General features: G+C 44.0%; 1 protein-coding gene across 2 annotated transcripts in view; it reads left to right on the forward strand.

Annotated features, from left to right (window-relative positions):
- Positions 1 to 20894, forward strand: part of LOC135379001 (uncharacterized) — a 98954-nt gene extending 78060 nt beyond the window's left edge. For both annotated transcript variants that reach the window (XM_064612224.1, XM_064612223.1), the window contains 5 exons: positions 6412 to 6483; positions 7490 to 7619; positions 9270 to 9371; positions 13367 to 13399; positions 18448 to 20894. In XM_064612224.1, coding sequence (XP_064468294.1) covers positions 6412 to 6483; positions 7490 to 7619; positions 9270 to 9371; positions 13367 to 13399; positions 18448 to 18567 — 457 coding nt within the window. In that variant the 3' untranslated portion in view covers positions 18568 to 20894. The remainder of the gene's footprint in view (positions 1 to 6411; positions 6484 to 7489; positions 7620 to 9269; positions 9372 to 13366; positions 13400 to 18447) is intronic.
- Positions 20895 to 23080: the final 2186 nt, after the last annotated feature.

Raw genomic sequence — 23080 nt, forward strand, 5'->3', positions numbered from 1 at the left:
CTCACTCACTGAAAGCCCAGTGCAAAGCCAGTGAAGTATAAAATGGAAAAAATAGCCGGAGCTCTTTGGCTACACGTATAGCATATATTTGTAACTCAAACACCGCCATGCCAGTACTGGACAGCTGTTTCGGCCTTGTTGGGCCTCATCAACAGTACGCAGGCAGGCAACGTTTGAGTGGATGGCGTCAGAAGTTCACGTAACACGTGATTCCTCCCGTCAGGGTGAGGTAACTCACTCACTGAAAGCCCAGTGCAAAGCCAGTGAAGTATAAAATGGAAAAAATAGCCGGAGCTCTTTGGCTACACGTATAGCATATATTTGTAACTCAAACACCGCCATGCCAGTACTGGACAGCTGTTTCGGCCTTGTTGGGCCTCATCAACAGTACGCAGGCAGGCAACGTTCGAGTGGATGGCGTCAGAAGGTCACGTAACACGTGATTCCTCCCGTCAGGGTGAGGTAACCCACTCACTGAAAGCCCAGTGCAAAGCCAGTGAAGTATAAAATGGAAAAAAATAGCCGGAGCTCTTTGGCTACACGTATAGCATATATTTGTAACTCAAACACCGCCATGCCAGTACTGGACAGCTGTTTCGGCCTTGTTGGGCCTCATCAACAGTACGCAGGCAGGCAACGTTTGAGTGGATGGCGTCAGAAGTTCACGTAACACGTGATTCCTCCCGTCAGGGTGAGGTAACTCACTCACTGAAAGCCCAGTGCAAAGCCAGTGAAGTATAAAATGGAAAAAATAGCCGGAGCTCTTTGGCTACACGTATAGCATATATTTGTAACTCAAACACCGCCATGCCAGTACTGGACAGCTGTTTCGGCCTTGTTGGGCCTCATCAACAGTACGCAGGCAGGCAACATTTGAGTGGATGGCGTCAGAAGGTCACGTAACACGTGATTCCGCCCGTCAGGGTGAGGTAACTCACTCACTCAAAGCCCAGTGCAAAGCCAGTGAAGTATAAAATGAAAAAAATAGCCGGAGCTCTTTGGCTACACGTATAGCATATGTTTGTAACTCAAACACCGCCATGCCAGTACTGGCCAGTACTGCCAGTACTGGCATGGCGGTGTTTGAGTATAGCAAGTATAGTAAAGCAAAAACACGTGACATGTAATGTAACAGTGCCTACCTGAGCTCTTGTCCGTGCCTACCTGTCGTCCAATTTAGTTTTCGGCGGGCTCCAGAGGCGCCAACAAACAAACTTGGCGGATTCGAAAGATTATATTCACCGTTTAATTCTATTCGCTGTGCTCACGAGCTCAGGGATTCCGATTCCCGAATCTCGAATACTTGACCTAGGATTCAAGGATAATAGTAATGAACACAAGCTGAAACAATGTAAAACAAAGCGTTAGACCACCCAGTCTTTTACATTTATAATTCGTACAAACAAGTCGAGTAACAAAAGGGGGCGGCTTCCAAATATCAGTCACACTCCGCAACGCACTTGCTGTGTTGTCATGCGCCTACGTGTAAATATAATTGCAAAGCCAGGCAACCACCAGACACTTTCCATTCTGACGGCGATAGTACCTCATCAGCAAAAACGTCATAGCCACGGAGATGAATGCTTGCGTTCCTTGTTGTTAATGGCTGCCGAGCAAAAGACTATTGCATTCGACGAAAAGATGCAGCTCGCTTGTCTTCACACACAACAAGCTGTTCATTATAGCGTGCTATCCAAACGCCCGCAACGAAGAGAAACGTCATGGTTCTGACCTCAGACGGGACCAGATACCTTGTAGGTTGGACTGTATGGCGGTATTGACACTGTAGGTTGGACTTACACCATAAGAACTCCTGGAAGCGAAGATGCAAAGGAAAATGTTATCAATCGATGGGTCTAATTTCGGCGTCGGTGCATCATAAGATGCTTCCCTTGGCAGAAGTCTTCATTACATTCGTGATTATTTTTGTTAAATAACTAGTTATTTTGTTTACACATAAAACCTCCCACCAACACTAGCGTATTGACATGCAAACAATTGACAATGTCTTGATAATTTAATCTATACCCTGCGATCCGACATGACAACTTCTCGCACACGCCTGCGATCCGACTTAACCAACGAGGACACAACCAACAATACAACCAGCTCACGCATGCATATACTCTATCTATATCTATATATACTCTATCAGAACAAATAGGTTAATATATCAGACGGCTACGAAGTTGAATAAAAGTAAAATAATAAGACTTGGACTACAGATTACAGGAACGTTAACAAAAACTAATTTATTTAATGGGCAATTTAACACATAGATTAAAAAAAGAATGGTCGACGTTTCGACAGTGGCACTGTCTTCGTCAGGACAAAAAACTCTATCTCTATACTCTATCTATACTCTCTATCTCTCTATTCTATACACTCTATCTCTCTACTCTATCTATATATCTTAATCCAGTCAACAGATACAGGTGTAAGAACATGTTGGACCAAGTCATAGCCAAGAATAATTCTTTTTTCTTCTCGGTAAACAACCGACACGATACTTTTCCTTTTCTTTTGTACTTTCCTTATCCTATTTCGAAGTTTTTGTCGTGTTTCAAAAGATGTGTAGAGCGAACAGTGTAATTGCGTTTTTGAAGCAATGTGGATGTGCTACGCTGACGAAATGTCGCTGTTACATTGCTGATGTGGTGTTTGGCAATCAATTATAATGCAATGTTGCAATATCATTACTCAAAAAAGAGTGCATCAGACACCTAATTTTACCGTTGCAGCACTATCATTACATCAATGTGTCTGCTATATTTCAAAGGATGCGTAGAGCTCGCAGTGTGATTCCGTTGCGAGAGCAATGTTGCACATGGTACATTGAGGATACGTAGCAACTTAGAAATGTTACCTCTAAGCAACGTCTGAAACATTGCAGCAACATCGAAACAAACATAGTACTGCAATGTTGCACGTTTCGCATGGAGCATTATTTCCGAGGCACTTGCTCTAGTGCTCCAGTAACGCAATGTTTGCACGATATTGTTCTGTCTGTAATTCCCACCAATAAATAATGAATGAAATCTTGACTACTTCGCCTGACGTTCACCCGTAATTTATCTATTGGTTGTTGGCGACGTGTTCAAACGTTGCGGCAACGTCTCATGCACAAATTAAATGTGACCACAATGCCAATAGTTCAATGTTGGCGGAGCATTACGATTATGTTGCCCAGGCAATGTTTCAGGTGCTGCAGTGAGTTAACATTACAATTAGTGTGACCATTATGGGGAGAATTCAGACTGAGAGATATAGTCTGGGACAGCACTGCGGACGCAGTATGGAAGATGACTATGGACAAAATGATCGAGACGAGGACAACATAAGGTCAAAGAAAATTAATCGACTGAGAAATTAATTACAATCCATTGTTACGCTCTAACCCTGGATGTGCCGTTCTTCCATATAACAGCTGCGACACCACAGCCCTCGCGTGGCATAGTGGTTAGAACGATCGCCTTCCGCGCAAAGACTGAGAAGTAACACGTGTTCGAATCGTGACTCTGCTGTCTGCGATTTTCCCAGAGCTTCTCGGTAGGCTTCCCAGACGAATGTCGGCAACATTGCCCTGAAGTCTGCCCAGGAGCAGTATAATTACTGAATATGAAAGCATACTGTCCTCACTTGCATATATATTACGAAGACTGTAGTGTGTAATTAACTGTGTAGTTTAACTAATGTAGTCTGTGTCCGATGTAATTTTTGTAACGTCGCTACACTATAAATAACTGGTCATTGGCACTGTTGCATCAACATTGCCGATATCACTTTTTTTTGCAATGTTGTTTCAATGACATCGTTGTAGCATAAAGAAAGCGGTCATTAGCGACATAACAACAATATTGCATTCCAATATTGGTGCAATGCCACTGCAACAATTTGTGCTGACTGGGTGGGTATGTCTTCGCCCGAAATTTGTGTTTCATTAAACAGATATCAAATTCTGCACACAGCACTTTGTTTGTTCCCTGGGTTTTTGAACTCTTTTTAAAGAAATGACTCGAAAGACTCGTGGATTCGTAGAACCTTCCTTTAATTCGAATTCGGATCCGAGAAATTCTGGATTCCTCCCATCCCTTAATATTATCAACACAAAACTGTGCTGATAATATTGAGATGTTGAATGGGGAGTTTCATCGCCATGGTCGATGCTCTACCCTTACTTGTGATGATGCTGGGAATGAAAGAATGAGACGCGTCACAATAAGGATAGATGTGTTGCAGCATCAAGAAAGGTGAAGAGAGCTTTGCGGGCAGAGTGTTGGTGGGCTGTATGTGGGCAGGGGCCAAGCAATTTTGTGACTGGGAGGGGGGGGGGAGCCCAGCTCGTTAGGGGAACCGGAGAGTACGGTTGGAGAAGGTGTGGAAGGTGGAGAATATGCTGTAGATCTCACACAGCACCGCAGTGAGAGCACTGGGGAGAGTCAACTTATCTCACGCGTTGTAAAGCACACATCGACGCGCATTCAATGAACTAATCGGGGATCTTGATGAGAGGTATACGGAGCGCTGAATCAACTTTGCTCTGCATATCTGGGGGGAAAATGTCAGCGATTCATTGGCAGGAAGCCAGGGGAGTGACGAGGCGTGGAAGTACGGAACGACGATCTCCCCTCGGCAGCGCAATAAGGGTCCGTCTCGGAGACGAGAGAGCTGCTGCTGCGGCGCTGTCCGCCTGTTCATTCCCTTCGACACCGCAATAGGCTGGTACAATAAACATAAACAAACAAACAACTTTATTGTGAGAACACATCAACTTAGTGCGAATCGTGATAGGGAAACCGTGAGCCAATGATAAAAAAGGTGACAACAGACACAAAATTTCTTGAGTCTGATATACGAAGTAGAAAATATATTGTTCGCTATGACTTGTTCCAATGTGTTGTCACACTTATCTGTGTATAGGGATACATGAGCTGCTCGCGTTTTGGCCCGCATGTGTGGTCGGGAAGTTGATGCAGGGTCGTAGCATGCAGATGAAATAATTAAGAAATATTTTCAACTGTTCATTCTACAAGTATGTACGACATATTTGTCAGCGCGCTGGTGTGAGCAGGGGAGGCGTTTGCACTCGGTATTGTAAGTACGTCAGTATCATCTGTAATTCACGCTACACAATAGCAGAAACACAAAATATACGTACATCCAAATGGCAAAGTGGGCCGAAGGAGCTCACAATATACTGCTGCTGTCGGAAGATAGCCTTGTGCTTTTGCTTTCATGTCATATGCCTTACCACAGACAAAAAGAAAAATTTTGATCGTTGCGCCCCTAGCGGCAAAGTGGGTCGAAGGAGCTCACAATATATTGCTGCTGTCAGAAGATAGCCTTGTGCTTTTGCTTTCTCGTCATGTGCCTTACCACAGACAAAAAGAAAAACTTTGATGGTTGCCCCTCTAGCGGCAAAGTGGGCCGAAGGAGCTCACAATATATTGCTGCTGTCGGAAGCCTTGTGCTTTTGCTTTCACGTCATGTGCCTTACCACAGACAACACACAGATGTGTGTATGAAGGTGTATGTACGTACACAGAGTGTATGGATTTATACATTTTGGATTGCTTTTGGATACATTTGGATATATGCCATAGACATGCTGCTTTCACTATTCTCTCTGGGCCGGCAGATGTTCTTTGCCATATGTTGCTCAACCGTCAAACGACTAATTACCTAAGAATCGTTGAAAAAGCTGCGAAGCTGTCCCAAAAGAGAACATCTGTTCCTTACGGTGACATGATATCATTACCGTTTTGATAAAAAGACTCCGTTCTGTAAAATAATCCGGTTCATGAAAAATGTGTGGAGGAACGCCTTTTTTTTTCTTTATTCTGTTCATTGGGCATCTTCGGAGACCCGTCTTTCCTTCACCCCCAGTGTGAGAGGGTGAAGGAGCACAGTACCGCCTCATGCATCGAAGATGAGCTTGAACTTGCACAAATAAAACAAAAGCGTGTGTATGGGGTGACTCTATCTGAACTGCCCTTATCTTGGGTTGCATTTTCTGTTTTCTGTTAATATTTTTTCCAGGACGCAAGAGGCGACAGTGTGATCTTTCTTCCTCTCACATTGGGGGTGAAAGAAAGACGGGTCTCCGAAGATGCGCTATGAACAAAATAAAGAAAAGTCAACGTACAGGTGGACGCATCATCACAGTATCATGCGCACAGGAAGAATTTGAAAATATTTGAGAAGGAAGAAACCAAATGCACAAAAATATTCCGCTGCGCTGAGTATTTCGGGATTGCCGTTGTGTTCAAGTCATTTTCTTCAGACAGGCGCTCTAAATGTACGTGAAAGTATTGTACGCTCGCAGCAGTTGGAGATTGCCACATGTGCGCCACGAAGTCTCAGAGGCAGTCAATAAGCTTACATGACCATATATGACTCTCTTTTTTGCAGGATAGTGAAGAACGGTGAATGCGATGCCAAGCATCTTGATCAGTGCTACCAACATCTCATCCCTGCATATAAGTAAGAGTCACCTTTCATAATGGCTTCTGTCGGCGGATGAGTCGGTAGCGTGTCCGCCCGCCGATTCAAAGATAGGGGATTCAAAGCATACCGATGACGCTGGTAACTTTTTTGGAAGGGTACAAATCGCTGAGGAACTCCGGTGTGGATGGTTTTTATATGTTGATAGTACGTCCATGGAATATTCAGTGGATTAAAATGGATATCTATTACACGTGCACAATATCCAGGACTACACGTCTTATGGATGTTCATAAGACGTTTCTACTTATCTGGGAAGATTCAAAGCAGGCCGATGACGATGGTAAGTTCTTTGGAAGGACACAAGTTGCTCAGTCTTCCGCGACTGACATTAAATCTGGTGTCTCATGTGCCGAGATTTCGGTGCACGCTCAAAAAAAAGTAACGTGTGCACAACGTTAATCCACAGACGCGACCGTTGTGGCGTCGCTCGTGATCGCACTTGTCTGGCGACAAAAAAATTCCGAACTATGATTATGATCACGATTACTTACCTTCACAATGGGACAGTTGGCGTCCATGAAGGGAGAAGGTGCTTACATTAACGTATAAACTACGTGTTTTCTACACTGCACGTAAGCAATACCGTTCGAAGGTAGACATGGAATGATGGGAATGATGGCATGTAGTCTTGCGTCGGAGTGCCAACATAAAAGGAAGGCGCTGAATAGACGCATTGTTTTCACAAAAACTCAGGGCTAAATATGTTTGCCGCATGACGCCCTCTGTCCCAGTCGCAGAGCCTACTGGTACCCTTGCCTGATGCCCCTCAACGGAGAGCAGAGCATAGACGCTTAGCACGAAGACGCAAATACGGCTCGCATTTACAACAACTAAGAAGTCAGAACAATGTCTCTAAATGGTGATTAGCTCCGAGAGTGTTGAAGATGGCCATTTTAGTTCATGTTTTGCGACAGCGCTTTTCCAATAGCGTACCTACTCTGCCTGTACCAAAGTTTCTGGAAGCTAATTTGTTTATTTACAGGAATGACTTGAACGGAAGCCTATGCTACACAACGACAGACACGCAAAAGGCGCCTACATTTTCAGGAGTAGTGGGATTCAAAGTAGATAATTTCTGTAAGGCGGCCGTTACTTCAAATGGACTAACAGCGGTAAGCATTACTACGGGAAAAATCATATATTTCGTATTTTCGTATTGTTTAAATTATGGAAATGCAAACGAGGTCGTAGTGCTGCGAAGTAATACAAGGTTTTTTTTTTCGATTGTTCGAATTCCTTCCGAATTCCGAATTTCAATTTTCCGGTAACTGCATTTCCAAGGAAATTGCTTCGCGCGTGATGAAAAGAAGATACGAGGATTGACGGCATTTGGATCGTATTAATGATTGATTAGTATTGTGCGAGCTCCAAGCGTCTCAGCAGCAGACTATTAGTGATAAGGTACTCTTGTACTACAGACGGACCGCTTCTTGATAGAACCAAAGAATAAATCCTACACTCAGGTTTAAGGAAACCCAGTGTTGCAAACCTAGTTGCCGTGGTGTCCTTCTTCACATATGATTAGTGATACTTTACTGACACACTGAATACGTCACTCACAAAGCAAGTCGTTTATCTCAGGCGGATCCTTCACCTCGCAACCAGAGAAACAAAACTCCTGGCATGCATAATTTTTTTTGCTCAACACAAGTATATCAGTGCAATTTGGGATCTCAGCACTAAACGGTACATTATTTACTACACCTGAAGACACTTCAGGAAAAGCACGCTTCATTTATATGAGAGTACTACCGGTTTCAGCTATAACAACACTCTGAAAGATGTGTCCTTTATGTGCGTTTGATAGAAGCCCCGAAAGTGGAAAATACGAGGCCTCTGCTTAGACACCACGTTAGGAAACACGCGTGAAGCAACATTAAGCATGGCGTCAGAGCATAGACAACATCATTTTGAGGTCATGTCGTTTTAGCGCTTGTCGACATATTCCGATTGCCTTCATGCCAGAAGACGAACGTATTTTGGCAACGTCAACTATACGATGCTTCTTCCGAGACTTAGTAGCAGATTTCCCCTCAGTTTAAGCAAATCGCATCGACTCAGTGTGTAATAGTAGGTTGTCATCGCCTCTTTGAAAGTGGTCAACAGTAGGAGACCTCATTTAGAAAACTGAGCGTTTAGTGCAAGATTATCGGATGAATATAACTACCGAGGTGGAAAGACGCCCGGAACAGTGCACAAAAAAAGTAAAAGGACTGTTTATCAGCCGATCACGGGTGCGGCCATATATATGGTCACGTGTGGGTTGACATTTGCTGTGACGTGCGACCAGGACCTGTCCCAAATGCATTGCCTTCTCCCAGCACGTTTTCGTCTATGGAGCAACATTGGACGCTGCACCTGTGCCGTCGAGGCAGGGGAATTTCCTTGCGGCCGACTTCGGCGAGAACCGTCCTTTTATCCATGCCGAAAGTAGAATACTCTTTTAAACTCCACACAACTGTGCCACATAAGGTGTCGAGTAATAAAGACTCAGCCGTAGGGATGATCACATGCAATTGACTTCAGGCTTGATCCGAAGCACGCAACTGGCGTGAGGCGCTGCGTCAAGTCCTGGCGCTAGCGTGAAGTAAACTAAAATTAAAACGTTATAGTTCAGTCCAAACCCGGGCCCCGTGAAAATTCATCTAATGCTGTTAATTCTGAAACTTCATTGAAAATGCTCATGGGCGTCATTTTCATGTTGTATGTGTGACAGTGGTGTGGTGAGTGATGAAAACACGTCTCGTCTCTCACCGTTCTAGGTCCAAGGCTCTACAGTGAGCGAATCGTGTACCACGAGGTGTGGGCATCCGGGGTACTTGTATGACACCACCTTCCTTGGTCCATGCAAGGCGCCACAGACTGTAAGTACACAGTGCAGAGTCAACACTACCTAGATGGATGAAGCCTTGCCATCCATGGACGTGGCGTAACAACTAATAGTCAGCCAATCATAACAGTGTTTTTCACGGCGGTAGCCAATCCCGGTCGAACCTTCAGCTTCACCGGTCCTAGGGAGCGTCTCCACTCTTTTTTGCAAATTGGGTCATTGATGTGCTGTGTATGTTTCAGCACGGCCATCAACACTTAAAATCCTGGGTCCAGTACGCTTCCAAGGACTACGTTTAGTTCTCAGAACTTTCAGAACTTCGCCAATACAATGTCTATGCATATAATCAAATTAGTGGTCTTTAGAGCAACGCAGGTTTTACCTGGCTGCTTCACATTCATTAAGAATCAAGGTTCACCCTCAGAACCCAAGATATCAATGTGTGGAAGGTACACAATTCAGACAGCATTTCTTAAAACAGGCATTCAGCTGTGTCTTCTTTTAGCGTTCGAATGTCACAACCAGTTGATCACTATGGCTTTCCAGAGTACAACTCTATTATCCTTGAGTCAAGTAAAAAACTCATTCATGGCAGCCCCTCCAAAATGTAACATGTACCTCTCCAGATACAACAAACTTTAAACTGTGAAGCACCAAACTGCAACAGGAATTGGAGGTGCGAAAGGATAGCATTGGCAGCCACGTAGAGTTGTAGACTGATGGTTCAAAGGGTGTTTCCAAGGTATCATGCTCTATGGTCACTGGCACTGTTACAAGGTCACATCCTGTGAAGGTCACCATGTCTGTCTTCACAGCAGAAGTGTATGCCATAATTTTAGCCCTTAATTATATCTTACAAAATCGCATCAAACCATCAGTCATATACGCAGATTTTTTGACTTTATTACAGACTATCTGTAGCAGTCATTCACAAAAGACCCCATTGTCCATCGTGCAAGGAACCTAGCAAGCACAGGGTATATCGATTACTTTTCCGCTGGATACCCTGCCATGTTGGGATACCAGGAAATGAAAAGGCCCATCGAGCAGCTTCTGCTGCCCTAACAAACGAGATAACGCCCTTCGACATTCCATCAAAAGATCTCGGGCTATGTTTAAAAAGCAGCAGACACTGGCAGAGCTTTTGGGACCAACAGACAAGCAACAAATTACGCACTATAAAACCTATAAAAGCTATTCCTCCATCTGCATCCAATCAACTGTGTGAGGTGCTATCCTGTCGGCTCCGCCTGGGACACATCTATTTAACACATGACTATCTCTTACGGGAAGTAGACCGTCCCGAATGCAGTCACTGTGGGGAACAACTCTCAATCTTTCACGTCCTCATTGTATGCCCAGCCTACCAGCATCTCCGTGAACGTCATTTTGTTTCGTGGAATAGAAACTTCTTGCCACTGCCCCCGGCTCTTCAGCTCGGCAATGAAAGTTTTGTACCCTTTGAAAATGTATACATGTTTTTTTAGAGGCACCGAGTTTTTAAAGCATCTGTGATTTTACTAACCCAGCACTTAGCACTGGTTTAGTAAGCACAAAAATTTTACCTAGGTAAAACTTACAGTACTATTTAGCGCATTATGGCCTTATTAACTAATGCGCCACAAAAAAAAATCAAATCAAATCAAAGCTTTTAGCTGTCGTAGCCACGTAGATGAACCACTGCCGTCCAGGCGTAGTAAACAGGAAAACTTCAAAATAAAGCTCAAAACTGTCCCATATTTCTATCGTGAGTAATTTTGTGGAAAGTGCTCTTTTTATCTACAGATTCGTCTCTATAGGTTCCAAGTTAGTTGCAATAATTCCGGAGTTATTGGATTCGTAACAGGGCGCATCGCAATCAGACGAAGTCAGGCTTTGTGTCCACGTAGAGGAGGAGGGAGAGAAGGTAATAAGCAGACCTTCTGTATCTAGGTGGCGCTGGCAGAGGCCGCAATAATGTGAAAATGTTGGAAGAGCCCAATACAGCGTAACCGGCGCGAATTGTTTCCCCGTGCCATTGTTATATGGCGTCTAGTTCCGCTACACCATTGTCGTCATTAGCGATGCGACGCCTTAGCACCATGTGCGGAACACAGGGATTACATATGATCAGTGTTCTCTTGGTGGGTGATAACAATCGTGCCGTTCGTACGAATACGCTGCTGTCTTTTGGCTGTTGCCCTGTCAAAATTCCAGAACGCTTTTAGAAAAACATAAAGTTATTTTATGTGCCGCTAAACATACGAGAGAATGACGTTGGGACGGGTTGCACACTTGCAATACAGGGCGATATTAGCGACACTTCCCCGTTAACGGCTCAAGCTTGGCAATATGGGGCCCCTATTGCCAAGTCTAATCCAATACGGGGAAACTCCTGGCAAAACCCTATGTGCTGCTGCCGACACTCCCGACATCGGCCTAACATACGCTTTGCAACACCGCCCAGAGTTGGGCCGATGTCGGGTCTCGATATTGGCCCGATATCATTTGGACATGCTGCCGATGTCATTTCGACATGCTACCGATTTGTGACCGATGTTGCACAAACATAATTTTGTATTTTTATTCGTGTGTTGGCAATCGTAAGGAAAAAAGCAACGTTAGACTGGTTGTTTGCGAGGAAACTAAGTTTTATTTCTACCATTTGTTTATTACTCGTTTTATTTTCTGATGGTTTCCTTTATTTCTCGTATTTCCCACGGCGTGCAATCAGCGCGGTATTACAAAAAGCAAGACGAAAAAAGTTCAAAAGCGCCTTAAAACGAAGTGCAAGAATGTTTTAAAAGGTACCGGCATTCCTTTCGAAACGAAAACAGATACTATATATGTCTTACGAGCTTGCGCAAATTCGAGAGCCCTGCTCGTCTCGGAATCAAAATGGTGGAGGTGACGTATCTTATTTTAATTCGCTGACGCATACAAACAAGGCTCGAATGAGGAATTGCTTCGAATATTAACTCTACATCAACGTAACGAATGTGTTTCCTACTTGCTTTTGGCGCGGGACACCAAGCAGGTCGATGGAAAGCCGATGCCAACTTCAGTGGGATGTTGGTCGCAAGTTGGCAGTGTCGGTATCATGTCTCTCGTTTCTGTGATCATCAAGCCGATATTGTCAATCTCTGTGAGATGTCAATTGCACGTTGACATTGTCAGCGTCATCTCGCTGGTGTCGGTCAACATCAAGCCGACATTGCCAACTTCAAACTGATATCGGTCCCAAGTTGAAACTGTCGGCTACACGTCGCTTGTTTCGGGCAACACCGAGCCGACATTGCCAACTTCAGCGTGATATCGGTCGCAAGTTGGCAGTGTCGGCTAGATGTCGCGTTTTTCAATCAACATCGAGCCGACATTGCCAACTTCTGTCGTATATCGGTCACAAGTTGGCAGTGTCGGGGATATGTTGGGCCGACATGCCCAACTTGCTGCCGATATCGGCCCGATGTCGTGTGCTGCCTGGGTTGGTGGTGTGCTGAGAACCGTTCTGGACCATGTCGAAGAGTGGGAACACATGTCAGAACGCTTTTTCAGTACAGTCTGGTACACACAATACATCGACGCTGTGCCAGAATATTTTCGAGGAATAACTACATACCCCAATTTAGGCAGGGTACATTTGCTCCGATGTGAACCCAATACGAAGTTTTACGTTAAACGGGGTAGTAGGGTGTAAATATGTAGCACGAATACGGAAGCTCACTGTGTGAGATATCACTGCCATGGCCACGGCAGTCATCTCCGTCAGTGAGACGTCTACGGATGACGTATCGTCATGCAGCGTAGGGTGACGTAGCGTAGCGTCCTAACGAGAACAAATGCGATGGTCGATACCCTATCTGTTCTCACATCAGGGGTTGGTGCCGAACTTTGTATGATTACGTATCTATCAAACGACGGGACACAGAAAATGCTTTTCAGTAAAACAGAAAAAAAACATTTTCCTTGGTACCCTTGAGTGTGCTATGATCTGATCCAAATGTACTAGAGCGTCACACACCTGATTAACATTTCGGTATTGCCTTTCAGTCCGGACAAGCATGCTTCGACGACGACCATGTGGTACGTGCACTTTTATTTTCTAATTAGACAACCAACATTATTAGCTACGTCATGACCAGATAGATTGACAGAAAACACCAGAATATTTCGTGAAGACTAGCTGCACCATTCGGCATTCCGTAAAACACTCTTCAATGCTTTCTGGTGGCACTATAGGACATTGATGCCACAATATTAATCGAAGTGCCAAAAACAAGCCAAAGGACGCACGCTTAGACACAGACAGACACGACGCAGACAGCTAACTTCTTGATGTCTAGAGAGAAGTGCCTGTTTCATCTTCGATGACGCAGCTTGCAGCTCACGCACCCGTTTCAAGCGTCTGAAAAACGTCATTCCTTCCAGAGCTCGCTCTGTCCTTCAATCTACATTCGACTAGTATACCTTTAAAACATATCCAAATATAGAGTTGATGGATATGCAACACAACCCTCAGGATAGCCTAAAATGTCTTGCACTCGTGCGCTACCACGCTCCTGGCTCTGTTAAAAGCGGCTGTCCTACGCCTAAATGGAAAATACTCGTATAATTCGAGCCCTGACTTCGACCTGTTTTGGATCAAACCTCCAGGACGAGAGGGCACCCATCAAGAGAGTCACCACGTCGATAGTCACCATGTAGTTGATACTGAGACTGAGTTTGACTGAGACCAAGCTGATAGGATGATCTCACAATCACAACTTAGCAAGCAGACGCTTCATGGACAGAACGCCGTTCTTTCCATCACCCCATCCAAGATACTGCAGGCACCTGTGAAAATAAAGAGTAAATACATGAAACAAGTATATTGATGAACAATTTGTGCGCGTGCGTGTGACCGCTGTCAGTTTCCAAAACAAGTGAACTACGTATGCACTATTTACACGCGCAATTTCTGCTACAATTTAGGTATTGTGAAAGGGGTAGAGTATCGCCTGCGGCGATGAAACTCCCCACTCTCCAAGGTCGAAAATAAAGTTGTTGTTGTTTGTTCTGCTACAAAATTCTGCTATCCCAGGGAACGGGTTCACTGCCAAAAATCGAAGTACGATTAATTATTGCATAATTAATGCGGCGGAATGCGCGTATTCTCTTGTTTTTTTGTTGTTTTTTTTTGTTTATAGCGGACACACCGTCCACCCACTACCACTGTGCAGCGCTATCCACCTCTACCCACATCCATCCACCCCTAAGAATCACTATCACTAACTGCAAAGCCAACAACAAGAGCAGCAGCCTTCTCTCCCCTCCCCCTCCCCTGGCCGCGCTACCGTAGAGAGGTATTCCATCTACCATTGTGCTTGCACGGCATGCCGGTATTGAATAAAGAAGGGAGCAGAAAGGTTTTTCTCCGGCCCTTCGCATATCAATCAGTCTGTCACGGTTTTCGAACTGGGGAATTGTAATGCTAAAGCATAAAAGATATTCTACTTTGTATGGTGTTGACAGATAGAATAAATTAATTAGCATAGTAAGTGCAAATTTAGGGGTAGTTCCTTCGTAAGTCCTTCTTGATTCGCACTTAGTATTTCAATTTGACAGATAGAATAAATTAATTAATTAGCATAGTAAGTGCAAATTTAGAGGTAGTTCCTCCGTAAGTCCCTCTTGATTCGCACTTAGTATTTCAATTTGTCTATTCTACCCTTCTGTTATTTTATCATTCTGTTTATAAGTTATATATATTCGATTCTTTAACTTTACTAATCCCTTTTTGGTAATCGAAATCAGTCCCAAACTTTCGACCACCTTAGCAACAGCAAAGTCGTACGACATCCACGGTTCTCGGTTCTACATTTGTGGCTGTAAGCAGGTCTGTCTCCAATCCACGTAGCACCTATGTCGTGTTACTCTCCGTTGGGGAGCCGAGTGGCGCGAGGAAATTTATCGCATTAAGTTGTCAGTTGCAACGCATTCGCAAAATCAACAAGGACAATTACCTGAAGCTCTCCTAGGAGATACTAAACACGGACAAAGAGGACGTGAGGAAGAAAACTAAAAAAAAAAAAAAGAAATAATCTAGCTCTGACTGCTTAGGATTCCTACAGTTGCGAGCCTTGCAGGAGACAACGATATTCCACGCTCCACTTTTCGCGGTACCCTTACATTAAAGCTTCACTGCTGGTTTGAGTCATCTGTTGTCTTCGTATTCTTTGTTGTTCAAATTCAACGAAATGTACATCTTTCATTAATATCCCTGGAACATATCTACCTGGTCACGAACGTCCTGAATATCCGGATATCCTTGTGATCCCACACTGTTAACAAAAGGTGTTCTTTAACTCCTTTCCTTGCCGCATATATCACTCCCTTTTGGATAGTACAATTACTCTCAATAAGGGATTCTCCTCACAACCTGTAGGAAGTGGGGATACGCTCTAACCCCTTACTGGAGAGTATTTTACTCTCCGGCAAGGAGTAAGGGAGTAACACCTTTGTTGAGAGTAATTGTACTCTCCAAAATGGAGTTATATATGTGGCAAGAAAAAGGAGTTAAAGTACACCATTTTTTAAGAGTGCAGTAAACAACACATGTCTCAGGTACGCCTAAAAAATATCGCGCTCTGCATGCTTGCATTCCGATGTATAAGGCGCAGTACATATATCCTGGGGAAGTTCCTGGACTATCGAAGAGACCAGGATATAAGCACTGATTGAACGTCGCTGGAATCTCATCGGGATGTCGTTATTTTTACTGAGTAGTATTTCGATGGCGCTAGGAGCAAGCAAAAATACCTTGTCCGAGCTTCCGATATAGCGTGAATAAATAGCATTCGCGTGTTGCTCGCTTTGCAAAGAATTTACGTAGCAGTCTTAAAGACACAGATGAATGTTCTTACAGCTCTAGTTAGCAGGTAATCACAGTAGAGCTCACAGGCTGAATTGAAAACACTGTATTTGACAGGAAATGACGCTGTCGCAATTGTTGGCATACGTTGACTAGATGCAGGTGTAGGGACAGGCACATCCATCGTCGTATTTAGTTGGCCTTCAAGAAAGCCACCTTTTCCATTATGTGCAGTGATTGTTACTGAAAAGAGTATTGTGTGAGCATCATCAGCGTCATCACTGCCTCTGAATTTTCACCACTTTCACCGTTGCATCCATCAAAGCGATGGGCGAGACCACGAGGGTTCATCAGCCAGGATCGACGCATCAACATCCACGAGCTCTTTAATTTGGCCCTTTACCAACCTGAAGTCGTAGCGCTAACGTCTTTAACTTCTAGCTTCAATAAAATTCGGCTTTGGTAGACCGCCTACTGCCCCACACGTTTATTCATCAATATCTGTCCTGGCCATCTGGACCGCCACTTTGCCATCACGCGACCAGCGGGGCGACACCGTCATCCAATTTTTGTGCCTGACATGGCGTAGTCGACAGGAACTCCATTCGGTTATGAGCTAAGATAGTTCCAGATTCAGTCGCGTCCGATTCCCTGCGGCATCTACTCTGTATCATTCAGTAGTCACTGTTGCGTTGATCTCCCTTACGGAGCGTAATAGGATTTTCCAGAGCTTGTCTCCGAAGCTGTAGCGTGTTGCAGGTCTGCAAAGTTCCTTACCTTGTACTTTTTTCTCGTCACCGCGGAACACTGTTTAAGGCTGATTAGCGATTTGTGCGAGTTTAACATGACGCATTTACCTCATTTTATGGCTTCGATCACTGATGATTGTGTTAGCAAGTTATTTTTCATTTTCAGCATTAGTCTTACGCAGGTTCTGAGAACGCTTTGCCACTGAAGTCTCTCGGGAAATCAATCGCTCTAACAGGACAAGCTCGTACTAACTGTTACCGGCCTGAAGCCTTAATAAACGCTTATTCAGCCTTTCATAAAACGCCTGCTGATCCATACCTTTATACATCAATATCAATATTGGCCAAATGGGGATATCATCTGGACTAGTTTTTGTCTCGCGAAGCTTATTGTATTCCTTACTCTTTTCGTTTTTTGGTGATTAAATATTGGTAACGATTTCCGTTCCTGCAGAAGATATTTCGTTTGTTTTTTTCTTTTTTTCTTTGTTTCTTTTTTTGTCTCAGCTCTTTCGGTGTCGGGTTCCGTTCTCGTTTGTTTCCGATTTTGTTTAGACGAATGCAAATATATTTCTGTTTTTGTTTCTTAGTAACGGAACCATTATTGTTTCTGTTATTATTTTTGTTTCCGATGGAATTCACGTAGATACGATTCACCGTTTTCGTATCTGTTTCCCTTCACAGTCCCTGGTTGCGTGGCATTAAACATAAATGCTAGAAATGCTTCATATAGACTCGGAGATGCATATTGTATGCAAATAGCGCTGTGTTCCCACAATACAAGAGTAAAAGTCATTCGCTATCCAAGGAAGTTTGGACAGTCTCGCATGTCTTCATGTACAGGTCTACGTATGTCATATGAATGTTTATTTTTGCCGAAGAAAATAGAATTCGCGTGCTGATGCATTCATTCTAACGACTCAGCTCAAATGACGACAGGTCTAAAGTTGAATAACTCTCTTACGATTCATGTTATTGGACCGCGATTTGGATTCAGATACAGACGTTCATCTATGTGTACTTCCGTGGTACGATCTGTTCAATTAACGCAACAACACAGCGCAGCAACCATCGACGACAAAGAAAGAACCACACAACATAGGCGCTGAGTAAGAGCTGAAGTTTATGATATGCACCGCAGGAAAAGAAAAGTGAAATGGGGAAAAGGGAGACAGGTTTAGATAAGCAATATCCCGTAGTTGAAGTTCAATGCAAAGTGCACTGACACATCACTCTCTTCTGTCACGGATCGTGAGAGCTTCGAATATCACTCTGGTGCTCTGACCCTTCTATCTGGCGAAATCCCGAGTGCTCTCTAACAGAGGCCAGTAGCCACATGCTCCTCAGTGTAGCGCAAAACTGCTTCGTGCCCCTGATTTCAGAGAAGTAGCATGTTAAATAAGCCTATCATTAACGAAGTTCCCAGTCTGGCTTACGCATGAATTGTCACAAGTCAACAGAATGCCGTAAAGGACAAAAGGGCTCAACTTTTCGTGCTAAAGAATCATCCGTTTTTCCTTTTCTTCCTACAGCTGTGCTTCTTCAAGCAATGTAGAAAGAAATACAGCGAGATAAAGGCGCTGGCCCGTCGTAATTGGAACCTACCAGACAGCTATTACGACGAAGGTGCTGCCTGTGCATCCATGAGGTAGCGTTCATCTGCTCAAGGTTACCTGGTCGTGTCGAGCACGTTACATTGGTTCGACTCAGTGACTGCTGCCCCTGTGTTGTGTTCAATATTCGCTCAATTGAGACATTGTTTCAGAACTGCTCAGTATTGTGGACTATGTGACGCGCATTCATGCTCCTTTGTCACTTGTGTGTGATAATTGTTGAAACTGAGCTACAATAACGTGAGGTTGCGTCAAGTTAGATGCAACTCGAAACAAGGCTGATTCTTGGATGGTGATCCTACATTAAGCGCTGTAAGTGCCGTCAAACTACTTAAGTAAGTGTAGTAACTAGTAACCAGTAGTAAGTGTAGGTTATCCGAATGTCGTCGAATGTCGTCGCGAACGACAGCACAGAGATAACCATGACACATTACTCCTTATAAATGCAGTAATGGAATGCCAAATAGTTCCAGGATACCACCACGCAATAACACTTGTCACTTGTACACCTGGTTCGGTTGGGTTAGGTTAAAGAGAGACTCCGCAAGGATTAAAGAAAAGTGAGCATCACACCGAACACGAAGCACCTCCTCGATGGCGAGTACAACAAACTGATTCGTTTTGCGCTGGTAATTGCTTCGTAAATTGTGACAATAGCACACACGAAACAAAATGCGAAGAGCAAAAGGAAAAAAAAAAAGTTCCATACTACGGTGGTTCGTCGGGAGCAGGATAGCATGACGTCACCCGCCAGCATTTTCATCCGCTTCGAAGCCTTTGTTCTCCCCGGATGACGTCAGCAGTATGGTGGACTAGTGCTGAGCGGCCTATGCAAAGCATTGCAGGCGTGTACCGCGGGATTGAAGCCGGGCACGTGATCTTGTGAGCAGGCGATTGCCGCAGACAAGGCGTTCTTTTTTTTTTTTTTTTGTCGAACTACGACGACCTCAGTATTCCAGTGTGTGGCAATTTTCGGTGTAGAAGTTTTTTTTTCGAAGCAGCTACCTTGTCCGGATAGTGAGCTATTTCATTCGCCAGCAACTAGTTGTACTCAAGCCGGTGACACCCGGGGCTGTGACGCTCCATGTGCTCTGCCGGGGAAAGACACCGGAAATTCACAGCACATGTGATCTCTGAGACGTGGTGGCCGCTCATTTTTATCACTGGGGTAATAAACAGCAATCCATCAAACATGAGCACTATATATTACCCCTTTATGTATACCTAACAGGGGAGAGCGAATATGTTACTTGCCTCGTGCACCTATTGGCTGCTTCCTACTTCCATCAAGGTACTGTGTCAGCAGACTCAATGCGCTGGATCGCGGTTTTACTAGTGGATTAGCCCTGATAAGAGGTACCCTTTTCAAACTTAATGAGTAGTTCATTGCACATTTTTTCTTGCCCTGAGCTTTTTGCTTGGTCATGGAGGACCACTTCCCTACGCCCATGCATAGATTATGAACCGTGCACTTGTTTATTGGGACTGTTTGTGTCAGAGATTCGAACGCAGTCTGAAACGAACACTGCTACTAACCGTTATCTTTGGTCGAGCCGGAACTGAACCAAGCCGCAACAGTCGACGCCATTTTGGAGCTGAACCAGAACTGAACCAAAAATACCGGTAATCGGTTTAAATTACGGTTCATACGGAACCATGGACGGAACTTTGCAAGTTGTGGATGAACATTTTTTGTTTTCTTTTTCTGTTAATTAATTACTGCAACGACCCGCTTCGGTTGGAGATTTTTCTTTAAAAGATGTCCACTGAAGGTGCCAAAAGGGGTAGTACCCACTTCAATACCGAGGCGCCGTGCTTTAGAAATAATGTTTTTGGGTGAAACTCATTAGAATTTTTACGACTGCCTCCCATTCTTCAGCATAGCTTGTACGAGGTGTCGGATTGATACTTAACATAGCAACATTCTCATAAATATATGGAAATATATATAAATGCATATATAAAAACACAGTTCTTCGATTGGTGCACCGGTTCGAGAAACACCCGACATATTGCAGATAACAATGTTTATCTTTCGACATGAAAAGAGACGACGCCAACCGCCACTATGAACTATTTCTGTCAACTGTCAACACATTTTACGTGGTCATGCTTAGCCTTCATAGACATAGGTTGTTAGCGGTTGAGCCCTTTGTTTAGGATGGGATAATGTACCAGTTGTCCCTGCGGTAAATATGGTGATAGTTATTCAATGAAGTTATGCGGTGTTAAACTTTGTTAAATAATGTACAGGGTGTGTGCAGAAAAACGTGACCCGCATTTTTACATGTATCTCGTTGTCTACTTAGCCGAGGAACTTCCGGTGGCGCACGACGGCGTATTTATGCGTGCGAAAGCTACAAAAAAATCCTGGAAGCCATACTCAGTATAAAAAAAATTAACACAGCGCGAAAACATGGGCTTCCATGCATTAGAATAGGGCAGTCATGACAGTGGATGGTAGTGCATTTCGGTCTCAGGAGAGTTATGTGCAGGCACCGCCAGGGGTACTGCCGATGAGCATCCATGTGGGACATCGTTTCGATTTATGCACCGATAGCTCCCCTAGCGGTACTTGAACACAACTCTCCTACGTCCACCATGTTGCCCTATTCTGATGCACGGAAGCCGACGTTTTCGTTGCTCCGTTTATTTTTTAAACTGAATATGGCCTCCACAATTTTTCTGCAGATTTCGCACGCATAAATGGGCCATCGTGCAACAAGCCGGAAGTTTGTTAGTTCGGTAGGCAACAAGCTATGTGCCTAAATGCGGGTCACGTTTTTCAGCACACACCCTGTATGTGTAGCGAGGATGTTATCATGCTAATGATCAAAAATATGTGGAGGCTACACTCAGATAACCCAACTTCCTTAAATGCGTGAGGCAAGGATGAACTGCCAGATTCCCCACGCAGATTGAAAAACGTCGAAGTTGGCTTCGTAAACCTTATTATTGTCATTGAAGCTCGCGCATACCGACATTAACGTGCTGGTTGAGATAACATACAGATAATGCACAGAAAACATATTTCGGAAACTGGAACTACGTGTGGCATTGGCGGGGCTCTCTGCCCTGGACAAGGTGAAACACAGCGCATGCAAGAAGGAAGAAATACATTATCTTGGGCTAACGGCCCTGGAGCTGTCACGTAACGATTAGATTGGCGGAAATCCATGAGAGGCGAGTCAATCGCGCGCTATCGAGACGCATGTAGAACCATATAATAGCGAGAGTACCATCCTTCGCTCAGCACACCACTAATCCTAGTCCACTGTATCAAAAGTTTGTTTATTTGAGCGCCCTATAGCTTCACAGAGGTGCTCGCTTTGTAATAAATGTTGTATGTTTGACTAAAATCTGCGCAGTTTTGGAGCGATGTATCAAGACTCATTTGTGTGCGAGAACTTGACGGCTGTAAACAAAAAACTGTTATGGCAAGCCAGGCTTCAAGCTAAACAAAAAGGATACATGTTTGTGTGGGTTCGTAATGGAAATATCTTTGTAAAGAAGGATGCCACATCTGAAAGAGTACGCATTGAGCACTGCAATGATCAAAGTGTACTGTAGGCTGTTCCAGCTGAACGATGCATGCCATAACTTTTTTTTCTTCCTTTTTTTTCTCGTTTTATCGCTTCACACCACCAGTGCAAATGACACTAATGTCTTTGTGTGAATATGCAAATGTTGCAAAGGACGCCAACCTAAGTGTAATGTATATGAATGTACAAAGCTTAACTAAGAATTTTGATCCAATAATCACAAATGTTTTGCCCTTTTGTTCGTTTACTAGTGTGGTTGTACTATCTGAGACTTGGTTGATATCTGAACGAGACTGTTCTTTTTTTATGTTGATGGCTACACGAGCACATTTGCGAATAGATTTTCAGATAGCCATGGTGGCGTTGCACTATACATTCGCAACGAAATAGCTTATAGCGTCTGTGGTAACTTTGCACTCGACGTCCCTATGTGCGAAAACATATTCATTCAGATTCATGTGACTAGTGGTCTCACCTCCTTAGCATTTAAGGATTCTCCGCTTATTATCGGTGTTATTTACAAATATTCAATTGTGAACAACAGTGTATTCTTAACAGCATTAGAGGCCTTACTCCACGAGCTTTCCTCACGGGAACTCAATATACTATTGCTCGGTGGCATAAACATTGATGTCCTTAGACACAGCTCAGCTTCTATGCAATATCTGGAGCTAATCTCATCCTATGGATGCGAACAAGTGATCAAGTCCCCGACTCGATAGATTGAAACAGGAACTGCTTCAGCACTAGATCTTATCATCACAAATATGAATGGTCAGAGTATCTGCTGATGTTGTGGGAGTTGATGTCGCAGATCACGAAATGGTATTCCTTTGTGATACAGGAATTACTACAAAACTTCTAAGAAAACTGCAGAAACGCTTAGTTGATTATAATCTGCTTGAGAAATCATTGCGGTATGTTAACTGGGAATTTCTGACCAATGACACGTCTGTTAGCAACAAGATTGACCAATTCATTGCCGAAATTAGCAATAGCGCTGCTACCAA

This window comes from Ornithodoros turicata, chromosome 1 (assembly GCF_037126465.1).
Source record: "Ornithodoros turicata isolate Travis chromosome 1, ASM3712646v1, whole genome shotgun sequence".
Classification (NCBI taxonomy): Eukaryota; Metazoa; Arthropoda; class Arachnida; order Ixodida; family Argasidae; genus Ornithodoros; species Ornithodoros turicata.